The 17,132-nt window shown below is 43.0% G+C and overlaps 1 protein-coding gene across 2 annotated transcripts; it reads left to right on the top strand.

Annotated features, from left to right (window-relative positions):
• The first annotated feature begins 7,779 nt into the window (after positions 1-7,779).
• On the top strand, positions 7,780-17,132 carry si:ch211-207j7.2. Of its 2 annotated transcripts, none has more exons than XM_034595492.1 (4): positions 7,780-7,917; positions 10,597-13,066; positions 14,869-14,942; positions 16,660-17,132. In XM_034595492.1, exons 2-4 carry the CDS (start codon positions 10,663-10,665, stop codon positions 16,753-16,755), a joined length of 2,574 nt encoding a protein of 857 aa, XP_034451383.1. In that variant the 5' UTR covers positions 7,780-7,917; positions 10,597-10,662; the 3' UTR covers positions 16,756-17,132. The 2 variants fall into 2 exon arrangements, with proteins under 2 accessions (XP_034451383.1, XP_034451374.1); XM_034595483.1 differs by having other exon boundaries at positions 10,588-13,066.

The raw sequence follows: 17,132 nt of genomic DNA, 5'->3' as shown, positions 1-17,132 counted from the left end.
AAGATGCTTCCACCTCTTTACACAGGTCAACATCTGTAATAATGTTTTTAAACTGGTCACCAGTGACCGGGTGGGTTTAAAAAGTTACGTAGGTCTTTAGACACAACATTTTCACTTTATATATTGTTCATTTTAATATATTTTTATATATTAAAAACCCTCCCTTCATATTTTGACTGTTGTATTTTCACACCGTTGTTTGTTCAAGTTGATTGCAGGATGCAGTAAACAAAGAGAAGATGGGATTTGGTCTCTTTATTTTATAATTCTTTTCTCTCGCTACCTAAAATACCATGAAAAGTTTTTTCTCCTGCCAGTTACATATCCTGAGTCAATATTAAATACGACTAATCAGTGGGCATCATGTGTTTTCGGTAAACTACTAAAAGAGAGCCAAAAGCTGTTAATAATAAACTGTCAACACAAAACAGTCCTTCATTTCACAATCAGAGAATCTACAGACGGACACTTTGCTCTTTGTATTTGCAGTGTTGTGAAACTGGAGGTCCTAAAGTAACTATAAAACCAGACCGACTTCATTCTGGGCCTGGATCCCACATTAGGACTCTGAGCTGGTGTAAATATTAATTGTACTTTATACAATCGACTGTTTCATAATCCAGAGACATGTTTGCTCTTTGTGTCTTAGCTGTCTCCTGCTTGGTGACTGTGAGCCGCTCAGCTCCCCTGGCCTGTGAGAGACTGGTCCGGCCTTTGGATCGATTGGATCACGATCATTTGTTGGGAAGATGGGTCATGGTCGCGGCTGGTCTGAGTGACCCCGCACACGAGGAGCACTTCAAGAGTAGAGACAGCGCCGTCATTCACTTCGCCAATGCCAGCGATTCCTCCAAACTCTCCTTCAAGCGCGCCTTCGGTTTCGGCGCCAGCTGTCGGTACCTGCACTCCAACATCTCGCTGGTAGGCAGCAGCTTCGCCCTCAATCAGCTCAACTTCACCGTGACCTTCCTCTTCACGTCCTGTCCCGACTGTCTGGCGATGCACTTTGACAACCAGGCGAGCAAGGTGCAGCGTTTGTACCTGTTCAGCAGGAGGAGGGAGCTGGAGCAGAGGGAGATGGAGGAGCTCAAGGCCCAGTCGCTGTGTCTGAAGATGACTCCACCTGTTCTCATGGATCCCACCAAACAGCTTTGTCCAGAGCAGGTATCTGAAGGGGACGGGACAACAGAGGGACACAAGGACTAAGACTCTCTCGTGATTCAGGGTCACTGTCAGAGGAGGATGTGTGGCTAAACTGTGCTGTTCTTTTTTACTAAGTGTGACTTCACTTTTGTCTTGAATAAAAGTGTGTCGTCCTGAACCAACATTATAATGGCTTGACTGGATTTCTTCAAGGATTCTATAGTATATTGTCACATAAGCACGTGAACAATTTCCTATTCAACAACAACAAAGCATTGTAATATCTTTAAATTAAGTTGTATTAATAATTAATCGAAAGCTTCCTATTGTAGTTGTGCAATCTCCCTTCTAGAACAGTGTTAATGAATCTTAATATTTCCATTTGGCAATCATGCAAGGTCCACTGTGTAAGATTTAGGTGAGAGGGATCTATTGACAGAAATTTTTTATAAAATAATCCCAGTGATGTTTTCACGAGTGTGTTTCATTTTAATTATACAAATTGTTGTTTTATTTACCCTAGAATGAGCCCTTTATATTGAAATACTATATTTACATCGGGGGGGGGGGGGTCGTCTCTACGGAGGCCGCCATGTTTTTTACAGTAGTCCAAACTGGACAAACTAAACACCTTGAGTTTTTATGACAACTGAAGGCTACCACAGGTTCGTTGTCATGAATGGAAGTGTAGGATGAGGTGAGGGGGATTCAGCTGCCACATGCAACTTCACCACTAGATGTCACTGAATTCTACAAACTGAACCTTTAAGTGAAACTCCTTCAAATACAAAGCAGAAAAAAGAAAACTATATGTATACATATGGTATCACAATAAATATGAGATGTAGCATAAAGATATTTGTATATGTATTATGAACAGTGCACGCTATGATCAAATAGTATTATATTGGTATAGGTCATTTTACAAATGTCGCCTAATGGGAGCTACAGACTTTTAGGTTAGTGGTGTCACTGGTGTCCCTGAACCTCTCTGAACAATATATTCTCAGAGTGCCACAAGATGCTTCCACCTCTTTACACAGGTCAACATCTGTAATAATGTTTTTAAACTGGTCACCAGTGACCAGGTGGGTTTAAAAGGTTACGTAGGTCTTTAGACACAACATTTTCACTTTATATATTGTTCATTTTTATATATTTTTATATATTAAAAACCCTCCCTTCATATTTTGACTGTTGTATTTTCACACCGTTGTTTGTTCAAGTTGATTGCAGGACGCAGTAAACAAAGAGAAGATGGGATTTGGTCTCTTTATTTTATAATTCTTTTCTCTCGCTACCTAAAATACCATGAAAAGTTTTTTCTCCTGCCAGTTACATATCCTGAGTCAATATTAAATATGACTAATCAGTGGGCATCATGTGTTTTTGGTAAACTACTAAAAGAGAGCCAAAAGCTGTTAATAATAAACTGTCAACACAAAACAGTCCTTCATTTCACAATCAGAGAATCTACAGACGGACACTTTGCTCTTTGTATTTGCAGTGTTGTGAAACTGGAGGTCCTAAAGTAACTATAAAACCAGACCGACTTCATCCTGGGCCTGGATCCCACATTAGGACTCTGAGCTGGTGTATATATTTATTGTAGTTTATACAATCGACTGTTTCATAATCCAGAGACATGTTTGCTCTTTGTGTCTTAGCTGTCTCCTGCTTGGTGACTGTGAGCCGCTCAGCTCCCCTGGCCTGTGAGAGACTGGTCCGGCCTTTGGATCGATTGGATCACGATCATTTGTTGGGAAGATGGGTCATGGTCGCGGGCGTTCTGAGTGACCCCGCACACGTGGAGCACTTCAAGAGTAGAGACAGCGCCGTCATTACCTTCGCCAATGCCAGCGATTCCTCCAAACTCTCCTTCACGTGCGCCTTCAATTTCGGCACCAGCTGTCGGTACCTGCACTGCAACATCTCGCTGGTAGGCAGCAGCTTCGCCCTCAATCAGCTCAACGTCACCGTGACCTTCCTCTTCACGTCCTGTCCCGACTGTCTGGCGATGCACTTTGAAAACCAGGCGAGCAAGGTGCAGCGTTTGTATCTGTTCAGCAGGAGGAGGGAGCTGGAGCAGAGGGAGATGGAGGAGCTCAAGGCCCAGTCGCTGTGTCTGAAGATGATTCCACCTGTTCTCATGGATCCCACCAAAGAGCTTTGTCTGAAGGGGACGGGACAACAGAGGGACACAAGGACTAAGACTCTCTCGTGATTCAGGGTCACTGTCAGAGGAGGATGTGTGGCTAAACTGTGCTGTTCTTTTTTACTAAGTGTGACTTCACTTTTGTCTTGAATAAAAGTGTGTCGTCCTGAACCAACATTATAATGGCTTGACTGGATTTCTTCAAGGATTCTATAGTATATTGTCACATAAGCACGTGAACAATTTCCTATTCAACAACAACAAAGCATTGTAATATCTTTAAATTAAGATGTATTAATAATTAATCGAAAGCTTCCTATTGTAGTTGTGCAATCTCCCTTCTAGAACAGTATTGATGAATGTATAATATGGGTTGACTGGATTTCGCTAGATTAGCTGATTTTCATTTGCTCCCTCTATCATTTTGCAGATTCAGCAGTTCGGTTTATTTTTTCCATTTGGCACATCAATAAGTGAAACACCTTCAAATACAAAGCAGAAAAAAGAAAACTATATTTATACATATGGTATCACGAAAAATATGAGATGTAGCATAAAGATATTTGTATATGTATTATGAACAGTGCACGCTATGATCAAATAGTATTATATTGGTATAGGTCATTTTATTTTAACATTTTATAATCATATTTGTTTCTAAAAGTAATATTAAGTTATGTAGACTCTGTAACAATCTTTTCCTTTACTAATACTTTTATCATTTACTCAATACATGACCAAAGACGTTAACCAAATGCAGTGATGTTAATAATGATAAAATAAATAATGTCAAAAAGTCAGTCGCTTGGTTTATTCATGTTTCATACTTCTGTTAAGAAAATCATCAGCCAAAGGTTTTTAAATGTGCGTAAATACTTTCATAACTCGAGAATAGCTCAGAGTGATGAAATACACTTGTGTGTTTTTAGACTTGTGCATTTTTAAACCATATTACCTTGATTTACCATGTGTCTCATGACAGCATGACGGCACAGAGCATCTTTAAACCATTATTTTGTATATCTTTGTTTTGCTATAATGGATATTATGAATACAACATGTATTAAGTCTGCTGTTAATACTGATAATAACACATGTTGCGGTACAGGGTTGATTTACTCACTGAGCAGAAGGAAAAACACAGACACAGCTTAGTAGATGTTTGTTCATACGGTGAACTCAAAAACAAAATGACTAACACAAGTAAAGCAAAAGCAAATAGAGTCACAGTCACTTACTTCACACTCACAGAATAAACAGGTGGAAACGGGACGTCCTGCTCTCTGGTGTTTTCAGTTCAGAGTATGAGTTCAGGTTTAGTCATCCAACATGCTGCAAGAGAGTGAGTATCCCTGTCACTGAACACACTCAGTGGACATGTGCAACAGATTTCTGTCAGTATCAGAGAAGAAGTATTTGATCAAAGTGATAAAATTGCAGTTTTCTTTCTCACATAATAATAATAATATAAATTGGACCAAAAATAAATCATGCAGTGACATAACCACACAACTTTCCTCTCCTGCTGCACTCGCAATACATCTTTACACAAATCCATTCTCATCAATATTTTTCCAGTTTTAAATTTTTGGGTTTTTAAATAAGTATCTGCCAACATCTTTAATGAACCCTCATATTTTCATTTGACGCGAGGAGGAACAGAAAGTCTTTGCATGTTTGTTGCCTGGACTATGGGCCTTTTTATTATTCCTACATTTATCACTATTTAAAATGTCTCTAGTCTTGATTACAAACTACTGTGTGCACTGTTGCTGTGTAGAATTACTTTGAGGTAAGGCAAGGTTGGGGATACGTTTTAAAATAAGGGAAGTTATTCCAATGCAAACACATTTTTTTATATCTCAGTAAGTAACCTGCAACATTAACTCAGGAGGGAAACAACTCATAACATGACTTTCTTCCATTGCACAATAATGGAATGCAGTTAGATAAGAAGTAATGGACCTGTCCTGTGTTGCAATAGTGGACTTTCTTTCTTTCATGCAGTCTACACTATAAAACTGGACGGACCCATCAGAGGAGACGTTGCAACTGAGAAAACGCACCGGAAGGTAAAGACCTGATATTAACACTTAGAAGCAGCAACAAACATTCAGAGACATGTTTGCTGTGTGTGCCATCGCTGTCATGTGCCTAATGTCTATGGGCCATTCAGCTCCCATGGTCTGTGAAAAACTGGTCCACCCTTTGGATCAGCCAGACCCTCATCGTTTCGAGGGTGAATGGGCTTTAGTTGCAGGAAGTCTCGACAACACGCCGGCCATGGAGGCGCTGAGACTAAGAGACAGCATCACTATGTACTTCTCCAACTCCAGTAACGCTTCCACCATCTCTTACACCCAAGTCAACCGCTTTGGGGACCTGTGCCAGCACCTGCGCTACAACGTCTCGGTACAAGAAAGCTCCTTCAGCTTTGATGTTCAACGCTTTGAGCTCACGGGGTCTTTCCTCCACACGTCCTGTCCAGACTGCCTGGTGATGAGGTGGAACGTGAAGTCCAGGAAGAGGATTTCCACGGACTTGTACCTGCTGAGCAGAAGAAGGGAGGTGGAGCAGAGGGAGATGGAGGAGTTCAGGGATCAGCTCAGGTGTTATCAGCTGCCTGCACCGGTTGTGATGGATCCCACTAGGGAACTTTGTCCAGAACAGCCTGAGAGCCGACCGACAGCAGCAGCTCAGACTGAGGAGACAACAGTTGGACAATAGACATGAGGCACATCTGTATGTGATGTTCAGTCAAAAGTAAAAAGGTCACTAGCTGCCTTGTACATGCTGTAAATGTTTAGATTCCTTACATTCATCTATATAAAAGTCCAGTGGGCTCGTCTCTGTATCTTTTTGATTCCTTATTTTTTTCAGGTTTTTGTTTGTCTCTATATGATCAATCCCAGCTTCTTTCCATCCGTGATCACGACACAGGGCTCAGTTTCAACACTTCTTTTATCTTCCCGGTAATCCTACGTATCCCAGACACCACCAGCAAAACGCAGCAGAGTGAGAGGAAACTGAAGCAGGGGAGAGAGAAGCCTCCTGCAATTTCATTTTAACTAAGGTTAATAGTAAAGATCTTTGAATCTTTGAACATCCTGACTTATTGGCCAATACACACAAGAAATCAATATTGCCCATTAAATCAGCCCCCTGATGCTGCCAACATGGCGTGGTGGGATTTCTTTGTACAGAATGTCTATTTATGTTTTGTTTCTGTGTTGTGGTTTTAAAAGACATGTATCTCTGATGCAATACAGCCGACAGTTTGAGCAATCTGTGTTTCTCTCTCTCTCTCTCTCTCTACTATGCGGACACCTGCAAAACTGAAAATAAAAGCTGAATCCAAAAGAAATAAAAACATTCTCTTGTTTTATCTTGACACCCTCCGAAGTTTTGTCAGTGCAGCCACACAAACTTAAGTACGATGGAGTTTTGGGGCCATATTGAAGAGAAGAAAAAAAAGAATCGTTATATAACAAGAACACAAACGTAATAGATTTGATTATATGACGCTACTTTTGATTATACTAGAAGTATTAAAAGTAAAAGTACTTGCAGGGTGTATCCAATTTCCTAATGCACCTGAGCATCCACCCAATTTTAGTGTGGATATGGACATCTTATTTTGTCACTGTCTTTAACATTGCAAGTGATTTTCAACATTTTCGCCATTTTCCCAGAGAAAGATTCATGGATCTTGATAGAAACAATCTGGCATATTTAGAGCACTGATCTTTAGGAGTGTGTGCGATTGGGTGCAGCCTGATTGAGTTCCAGAGGACTGTTGTAGGTGTGTGCTCTATGAGATCGCCTCTGCCTGAGCCTCAGCCTCTTCGATCCAGTTTAGCGTTTGTTCACCAGTGATGCTGCTCCTGCAGATGCACCTCGCTCGTTGAAGGAGGCAGAGACTCATGTTACCTGTCCGCTCTGATTGGATCAGTGAGCCAATCTCGTTATTACAGAATGCTTTGTAAACATACAGTGATTGAGGAAGTACAGATATTTGCTGATGTACCTGAAAATAAATTTACTTAGGTGAAGTACAGATACATGAAAAATATATACGGTGACAAAATACATGTACCTGGTTACATGCCACCTCTGAGTGAAGGTTGTGTTTGAACACGGATGTTTGTATTTGTACCTAAAGAGTTAATGAAATCAAAAGTGTAAAGCATGTAATCTCAGTGGACAATATTAAAATGTGCAGCGATACAATCACACCACCTCCTTTTATCCCTCTGGTACATTCTCTCATTCACTTGCACTGCGTGTAATTAATGTGTTGCTCACTAATTGGATTAGTACTATACATTTTCAAATCCACGGCAATAGGCTAAGCCTCCAGCGCACGTGTTTGTGCATGCACACGTGCCCATTCTTGTAGAAGTGTTAGTGAATGTTTCAAAAAGGGGGCGTGCGCATATTATGCACTGGGGGGTGTAAGTGTGCACCAGGGATGCAGATGCAGGCAGCGAGGCTCTGGAGCTGTGAGGGAAAAAGAGATTTTCTCCTGTGTTCATTAAACTCTGGTGTCCTGAAACAAGAGATTTTCAGAAATGCGTGCCTGTCACTCGGAGAGCATCTTCAAAGCCGTTTGTTAACAGGTACGTGCAACTGTGTATTTAAGATTCCTGCGAGAACTACTCTACTTTGGTTGAGCTTGAAATGTCTTCTACACATACATGAAACCAATTAGTTAAATAACAACCAGCAATAGAACACAACTGTCACAGAAATGACTAACACAAATCAAAGTGAGTGACTGTAAAATATGCAAAGAAGTCCGATAGATAACAGAAAATAACGTTTTCTAATTCATTTTTTGCATTTATTCCCATTCATTTGCATTTGTGTCAAATGCCCTCACATCCTAAACTACCTCAGGACACTGCTGACCCCATAAAAAGAGGGCGAGTGTATTTGTAAGGCCCTGTCCTAGATGTATTTTTAATGATGATAATGAGCGAAACACAAGACTGTTATGTAATGGAGATTTAATTTGCATCCCCTGCAACCTGACTGAACTTACCCAGAGAGTTGGAGAATCTTTGGTTATATTCTGCAACCTCACTCTGTGCATCTTAGGAAAATATGACAAAGCAGCATATCATATTAGATACTTAATGCCATTAGTTTGTTGATGCGAATGTGCCTAAGAGAACAATCGTATTAGTGCATACCAGAGTTTACCCTCAGATTACGTTACTGCGGCTCCATATAAATGAAGGATTTGTTTGGTGATGCAGGATCATTGTATTAATTGATTTAATCTTGTTTGTTTTCAGCAGGTTCTTCCGCAGAATTAGCAGCTGTTGGCGAATAAAACTGTTTGAGCACAGATTTGCTCACCAGAGTTTAAACCTACTGTGACAAAGTCCTCATTCTCCTGCTTTGGAGAACGAGGACAATGACACTTAATGTTGTGAAGCCAGTGAGTGACAGTGAGTGTATGTGGCTGGTGAGTGGTTCCCCAAACCAACCATTGTTGCTTGTAAACAGCCTCTGTCATAACTCACAGACTGTTCCGATCCTTTACCCACATTAGGCCACATTGTTCTGTTGCGGCATCTACAAGCTCTGCCACTATAATTACCAAAGTGTTCCCCATTCTTCCTGCCATGTCATGCTGCCAGTTCTTATTATCTCTCTGATGTACTGTACGCCTCTACCTATCTGTCCTATCTGTCCCAGTTCTCCAGAGATTAGTCATCCCCAGTGCTGTGATCTACGTTCCCCTTAATGATCAGTCACAACGGCAAGGATCACAGTGTGTGTGTGTGTCTCTGTGTGTGTGTGTGTGTGTGTGTCGTCCAGGATTTACTCATGTCGTGGGGACCTAAATCTGTTTACACAGTCACATTATAGGGACCAAAAAATCAAGTCCCCATAATGTTAATCAATACATTTTGGGATGAATACATGTTTTAAAATTAGGTTATGGTTATGTTTAGGCTTAGGTTAGGATCAGGGTTAGCTTTAGGCAAGTAGTAGTAGTGTTTGTGTGTGTGTGTGTGTGTGTGTGTGTGTGTGTGTGTGTGTGTGTGTGTGTGTGTGTGTGTGTGTGTGTGTGTGTGTAGGGCGGACGATTATATTTATTTTGGGCAAAGTTGAAACTGTGTGTAAAAGAAATAAGAGGTATTGGAGTAGCCAGACTCCACTTTATTCAGTTTTTCACTATACCCAGCGGCCTATCCTATTGTTATATCAGATTGTGTTGTGTGTGTGTGTGTGTGTGTGTGTGTGTGTGTGTGTGTGTGCGTGTGTGTGTGTGTGTGTGTGTGTGTTTGTGTGTGGTGTTGAGCCATTACCCAGCCTGTAAGCTGATTAAAGGAAGGTTTGTTCAGCAGAAAACTTTATACATCGCACAGTGGAGGAGAGTAGCTGCTCCCTCTTCCTTATAGCCAAAGCCAAGCACCACGTTAGTAACAGATTAACAGACTACAGCGTGCTCAGTTTGCCATTGAAAACATAGGACATGAATGCACTACACACTAACTGGATGTTTGCTGCTCCAATCTAATCCTGCACCAGATGCGGTGCACAATTCGTTTTGCACAAACACATGGATGGGTGACAGATTAAAAGAAAAACACGACACAAAGTGTCATAGAAATTAGAACAGCTTCAGTGCTCAGAGATCCTTCCAAGTATCTACACTGGTTGTGTTAACACCATGCTTCTGATATATCTCCACTCATTTAGAGTTACTGTATTCTGTTTCCGTTAAAGTACTGTATGACACTAAAATCCTGCAGATGTGGTTCATTTTGTTGAGATGTGAGGACTGTGAAGGCAACACCATCTCATTTTCATTCTCATTAAACCAGTTAGTGACCTCATGTGTCCTGCATATCTGTATGTGTTGTGTTTCTCCACTTGTTTGATCAGAATTCCCATTAATTAGTGTCTCGTCTGTGTTTGGATGAGTCTAACAAAATGCATTTCTGTAGCAAACTAATTATTGTAACCCCTGATGGCAAAAAGTTCCCATTCTAAAAGCAGGGGATAAAATCCTGCCATGCAAATACAAATAGAATTTCTTTTAAAATGTGTCTTCAGCTGTAGGATTGCGACACAGGTTGAATGAGCTATGAATATGTCACTATAGCACACATTTTAAAACCATTCCACAGTAAATGTTACAGTGACGACAAATTGATGATTCATTCCCCCAAAAATATTATACAGCAAGTCATTTAATCTGTTCTGATATAATGGGATCTCCGATAATCACCCTGTTGTTCCCCTCTCCCCTCTCCGTCTCCCCCTCTGCCTTCATTCAGACCAACTGGCAGGAGGCCGAACATCCTGCTCGCTCCAAACAGTACTACATTACCAGATTTGTCACCATGGCAACAAAACCCGAGGCCTGGCAGGAGCAGGGTCCCATCAACTCAATAGACAAGCAGGTCAATGAGTCCTGGGCCCAGGGTGAAGTGGGCTCCACCGTAGGCCTCCACAGCTCCCCTCTGCAAGAGAAAAGAGCTCCCAGGGCAGAACCCGAAGAGGACATAGATGACCTGGAGCCTGGAGCTCAAGGCCAAACTCTGCAGGAGAACCAAACACTCTCTGGAATTCAAACAGGGGATGCAACCGAATTGGAAAATCAAGAATCAACAACCACCAGGGAAAAGCTAGAAGCTGTGACAGAGGAAGTATCAGAATTATCACAGGCTGAGGAGGAATCAGAAAATCCTGCTGACGTATGTGAGGATGCTTTCCCACCCCCGCCTCCTCTCCTCATTGCCTCATCAACGGATGAATGCTTAGAGGCTGAGGGGTTTTCCAGGCTAGCGGACGAGGTTTCTGAGTGGATCAGTGATGCTAAGATTATCTCGGACCCTGCAGAAGACCTAATTTCTCCTGATAAAGAATGGGCCCTGACAACTCAACTCACTGAACTAGTTTATCAAGAGGTAGAGTCAATATCCAAGGAGATGACAGCAGATGATATGGCAGCGGAGGAGAATGACACACAGCTGCACTTTTCACCTGATGCTTCTGACAACAGTGAACCTGAAAATAATATATCTGGGTCTGCTCAGCAATCTTCCTCTGACAGTAACAGCTCCGATGATGTACGCTCGCCTCCTTTTGCTGATGAAAGTGAGGAAGAAGAGGAAGTTAGCATGGATATTGCATCTTGCCAGCAGGAATGGAGTACACTAGATATAAGAAGCAAGCTTCTCCAACCCTCATACTCCAATGCCGTTGGCCCAACATCACCGCTGCCTGCAGTTCCCTCAGCCAAACAGCAGGAAGAGCTGTTGCCTCTACGCCAAAGTGCACTTGTCCCCAAGAGAGCAAACCAGGAAGCTACACAACAGGTGCAAGGCCAGAGCTCTCCACCTTTGTCGACCGTTGCCATGGAGTCATCCAATCAGGGTGGGGCAGCTTCTCAAGGCTCTGGGTGTATTGGAGCTGTGAGGCACAGCGGGGCGGGGGAAAGCACAGAGGGAGAATGCGAGCAAACAGGTGAGGAGGAAGGGCAGAACGAGAGTGGACCTGACAGGAGCAGGGCAGAAGGGCAACACAGCACAGGACTGTTAAGATCGGTCCAACGACAAGAGCGATACGTGACTGAAAATTGCATCCAAGGGGTGAATTTTAAACACAGTAAACAAGACAGAATGGAGAGTGACTTTTGTGATGACAGCCAGAGCGACAGTGGAGTATCAGCGGACTTCTCCCCAGGCAGCACTTTGGGGGGCAACACCACCATCTCCACGGGGACTCCAGCATCCAAAGAGACTCCCATTGAGAGTGAGATCCGACGTACTATAGAGCGTGAACACAGCCTGAGAAGGTCCAGAGGACTTCCAAATCCCCCCACTTCTCCAGAGTACGTGGAGATTCCTTTAAGAAAAAACGTTCTCTCTGAGCCGCTCAATATTAAGTCCGAGAGGTGTCAAGGCAAAGACAAGCAGTTTGCAGGCAAAAAAATGCAGCAGGAGATCCACGAGGAGACCCAGAGAGAACAGGACCTGGTCGAGCTTGGGAAAGTTCCAGGTTTCTACGACAAAGGCACAGTTCGCCAACTCAAAGAAAAGAAACAGATTTTCGAGGCCTTTCAGCAACCCAGTGACTCGACTTTGTCTGTCTCAACCAGGAGTAAAACCATGTCCTGGTCCTCAGCCAATGACGTTTCAACCTTGGAGGAGAACCAGGAGGATACCTTGTCACAGACATCCACCATAGGAGCCTTGTATGTGGAGAGGAGACAGAGCACAGACTTGCTAAGTCCCCCAGTGAGCCCTTACTCAGCCAAAGGAAGGCATTCAACCTACTCAACCCCTCCAGTAATGGGGTTCTCCAAGGAGACGGATCACCAGGTCATCATCATAGAGAATAACCTGAGTGTCCCAGCTCAGAAGCTGTACCATGCCAAACTTGAGGCAGAGCCTGTCGACACAGTCGACTCTGGAGATCCAAACATCTCATCGCAAGGGACAGGAACAAGTGGTGGGATTATCAAGGAGGAGGAGGAGGAGGAGGAGGAGGTGGCCCTCAAGGATAATCCCTTTTTCAAGCTGCGCTCCTCGACAAATGTAGCCAAAGTGGAGCAGGATATCCGGGAGGCTCAAGAGAGGGAGAAGGAGCTCCGTAAGCAGAGGATGAGTCTGTATGGGGGAGCAGGGGTTGTACAAGTAGGAGGAGAAACGATTCCCACAATGTCTTCCTCCTCTCTGAATGGTCCAGCTGTTCCTGAAATACCTGACTCCTCACCCAGGTGGAGGAACGGACCCTCAGCAGGTGAGTGAAGCACCAAGTATGGATTTAGGGGTAAAAGGTGTAAAATTGATTCTCATACAGACAGCGTGCTTGTGTGTGGAAGCTTGTGAGCATGGATGTGTGTGTAATTTTTTATATCTGCGCTGAGATGATGAAAACCCTCCCTGAAAGAGCCCAGTGAGCACACTATTTCATTTTTTCTCATCGTCTGTGGAAAACCTCAGAACAGATTTTTCTAAACCAGAGTTTGTGGTTACCGGCAATAATTCTGCACCGAGGGCTGTGAGACTCTGTAGCTGCACAATAAATGCAGCATCTAGCGCTGTCATATTAATTGCAAAAGCTGAGGGGAGGAAAACCCCCGAGTCATAACTCAGCACTATTGTGCCAGCAACAAAGGTTGAGTCTAATTTTGGGGATGAAGTCTAAATCCAGCATTCAGAAAGTGCATGCAACTTGTTTTTAAGTTCTTATGGTGATAAACAGTTAGTGTAGAGACATATGTCATACTCAGTGCAGCAGCCTACGGAGAGGTTGGGTTGTGTTTCAACTTTGCTGCCACTGTGTGCATGTGCTGTGCAGCAGTGATTCACAACCAGGGGTACTTGTTACCCAGTTGCCAGGGGGTGTGCGGAAAAATATTTGTGAAATCAAATACATAAATTAGAATCTGATTAAACAAATATATCCACACGTTGAGTCAGCTTTAACACCTTAGTGACAGTTCAGCTAGTCAGGAAAAAATATGAATAAATCTTTGAAATAGCCAAAGGAAATAGATACATTTAGAAACTGCAACTACTAATGGATTAATAGAATACTATTGGAGAAATGGAGATAAATATATATAAGATAAACTATATAAAAATCCGGATGGCCCCAAGTGGAGACCATACCTCCACCAGGGCCCAATAAGATCCAGACTTTTATTTGGATCTGCACCAAATTGCACACATTTATAAATATCAGTCCTTTAAACATGTATATGTTTTCTTCATTAAGATGCATCCCACCAGAATTAATGGGTTCTGTTTTTGATCGTGCCCCACCCCTCCAAAAACATAATCTGCTCGGTGGAGGTAACAATGTAATCAGTGAGATTATTAATGATAAAGGAAGTAGACGGGACAAAAGCTAAGTAGTTGCTTTAGCTGTTGAGAAAGAAAAAATGCTTGTACTCAAAGTGTGTACTCAAGGTGAACAAACCAACCTAATAAGTACATTTATTTAAACAATTATATTTATATACAATTATTTGTGTTGATTACGTTCATTTTAAAAGCAGTGGCCCCATTTGGAGCATGATGGGTGGCTGATTTTTGTTTGATTGCATGTTTGTGTGTGTTGTGTTGTCAGGAAATGTTGCTCATGTTTTTTTTTTCCTTTTCTTTGTGACTGTATGAGAATGTCTTTAGTCTTTGTAGTTTAATAAATGTTTGACATTTCTGAAACGACAGGGGTGTGTCACTGCAGGACTGAATGGACATGACTCATTGTTGGGAAATGAATTGTTTTATATTGTCTCATTTTCAATGAGTTGTATAACCTGTTTTTTAAATTACAGTCCTTCATTTCTGGCACCTGCTTTCTGTTTCCATTTCACCATGTTCATTTTCAATAAAACTGAATTCTCTACCTAATTCCTTCTGCATCCCTGCCTCTCTCCTCTCATCTCTCTGCGCCGCTTCACCGTGTTCGCGACTAATTTGATTCACGGAGGCTTTATTGCTCGCAGTGTGGAGCAGAAACAAAATACAGGAACACCTTTGCCTCATTGTGAGACCTGCCTTCACCCACCTTTTATTCTTTCTCCTCCTTTGTAGCACAACAGTCAGCTGGCAAGGTGAGCATATGGCCGCCGCCCCAGGCTGAAGAGGGGAGGACTACTCAGCAAGAGGTGAGCCCGTAAATCCAGATATAGTAAAGTGTAGACAGAGCTGTTTCCTCTGTGCTACTCTTTGCTCTGAGGGTTTGACTAGTGGGAGAACAGAACAAGTGTTTTTTTTCTCAGACATCTACCTGTCTTGCTCACTTGGTAGAGGACATGTAAATGTAGGCAAATCCCCTTTCTGAGTCATGAGCCCTTCCTGAGCCCTAACTCTTGTGTTCAGGAAGTAAATTAAATATCACGTTCAACCATACACTATATATAAAGATGGACGATGCATCGCCACTGGATGTTGCAACAACATTTTCCCTTCCCGATACCCATTCCGATAATTGGACTTTGCGTGTTATCCGATAACAAGTACCGATCCGATACCAGTGCATTTAAAAAGTAACAACTTATATAACGTACTTTATCAGCCGTATACTACCAATCCTGTATTGAAGTGATGATTGCTATTATTCTTGTATGGCCTATTGTTTGTGTGGTGACCACAATAGTGCCACCCCTGGAAACTGAAGTCTTGCATTCAGTAAAACATCTTCATTTGACTTTCCAAACTGAAATATTACTAAAGTGGACTCGTCCTTTCCTACACGCTTGCAACTGCTCAACACTGCCCGACATTTGCTCGCTCATCAAGTTTAATTTTGAGACCTGGGAGGCGGGGACAGTGGCTGAAGCTCCCCTCCTTCGACAGGTCACTTTGAACACTCTGGTCCCTTGCCTATCTCTGATCTTTCAACCACCAGCCACCAGGAGGCGATCGAGACACTTTTGCTTCTCTCTTGGGAAGCTCTCATGCTGTTTATCTTTATATACAGACTATGGGTTCAAGGAAAAGGAAGCTGATTTAAACAAAACGTTCACAAGGCCAATGGTCCAATGAAGAAAGGCTCTTAGGAAGATGTCAGCATCTCCTCTACACCCAATGTGGCCCACAAACATCTGATAACATACAGAACAGAAACAGAAACAGCGAGGAGCTTATCTTTAAAGATAAGGGAAGAAGGCAAACAACCCTGAGACTGAGAGCGAAAGTGTGTGTGTGTGTGTGTGTGTGTGTGTGTGTGTGTGTGTGTGTGTGTGTGTGTGTGTGTGCGTGCGTGCGTGCGTGCGTGCGTGCGTGCGTGCGTGCGTGCGTGCGTGCGTGTGTGTATGGTTGTGTGTGTGTGTGTGTGTGTGCAGTCGATGGTGCTTAAAGACGAAAGTCAATCGACAATCCCACTGATTTTTTGTTACCTGCCTCGTGGGTCTTACATCTCTTTGAAACTGTGCTATCTCTGATTAGAGCTGAGTGCCGCTCCGTGGTTCCTGGGGTTTAATTCAGCCTGGCTTTGATATGCCGGGTTTGAGCTGCACGGTTTGGCTTGACATTAGCAACATTTCTTTTCCCTCCCTCTCTCCCCGCTCACTGTCACATGCGATTCTCCCGGTCCCTCCTCCTCCTTCTCATCTGCTTTCAGCACGGACCTGGATCCTGATTACAGTTGAGAAATAAACGGAGGATTGCAGCAGGAATTGGCCTCAGTCGTTGACTCAGTTGTTCTGAGCGAGGCCTTGGATCACATTTGCATTAACCTCCCTCTGACTTGCACAGCTAATGATGCTCATCCAAAAAGATGTCCTCAAGGGGGAAATAAATTCATCCTTCTCTTTTTATCTTTTCTCTCCCTTTTTCCTTGTTTTCTATATGACCCTAAATTTCCCCTCCCTTTACAACCAGGTCCTCTGCAGTCCCCGGACCCCCAGACAGAAGAGCCCTCTAGTGCAGCGCTGGGAGTCCGGCCTGGTCAACGGACACAACGAGGGAGACGACTGAGGAGACGCTGACAGAGCCAAATGAACGAGGGAGGAAGGTTTACAAAGGAGGGCTGAAAGGCTGTGATAAAAGAGGAGTGCCTTGTACGGAAAGCGGGAACAGACTAGAGGAGGGAGCGGTGATGAAGAGGAGGAAAGAGAGACAGAATGAGGGGGACAGAAAGAGGTCAGGGATTTGGGATTGTAAGGGGGTCGGGAGGATTGGGAGCACGGGGAAGGATCGGTGGTGGCAGCCTGAAAAAGCAGCAAGGAGGAGAGGACAAGGAGGAAGGAGGGCCACCTATTAGTGGATAAGCACTCTGCCTCCTTTTAGTGCTGGAAACTCTGAGACTAATGAACTTAAAATGGGAAGAAAAATAATAATAATACTGCACTGCA

The sequence above is a fragment of the Hippoglossus hippoglossus genome, chromosome 1 (genome assembly GCF_009819705.1).
Source record: "Hippoglossus hippoglossus isolate fHipHip1 chromosome 1, fHipHip1.pri, whole genome shotgun sequence".
In the NCBI taxonomy this organism is placed as follows: domain Eukaryota; kingdom Metazoa; phylum Chordata; class Actinopteri; order Pleuronectiformes; family Pleuronectidae; genus Hippoglossus; species Hippoglossus hippoglossus.
The sequence above is the reverse complement of the archived record's forward strand: the minus strand, read 5'-3'. Positions and strand labels throughout refer to the sequence as shown.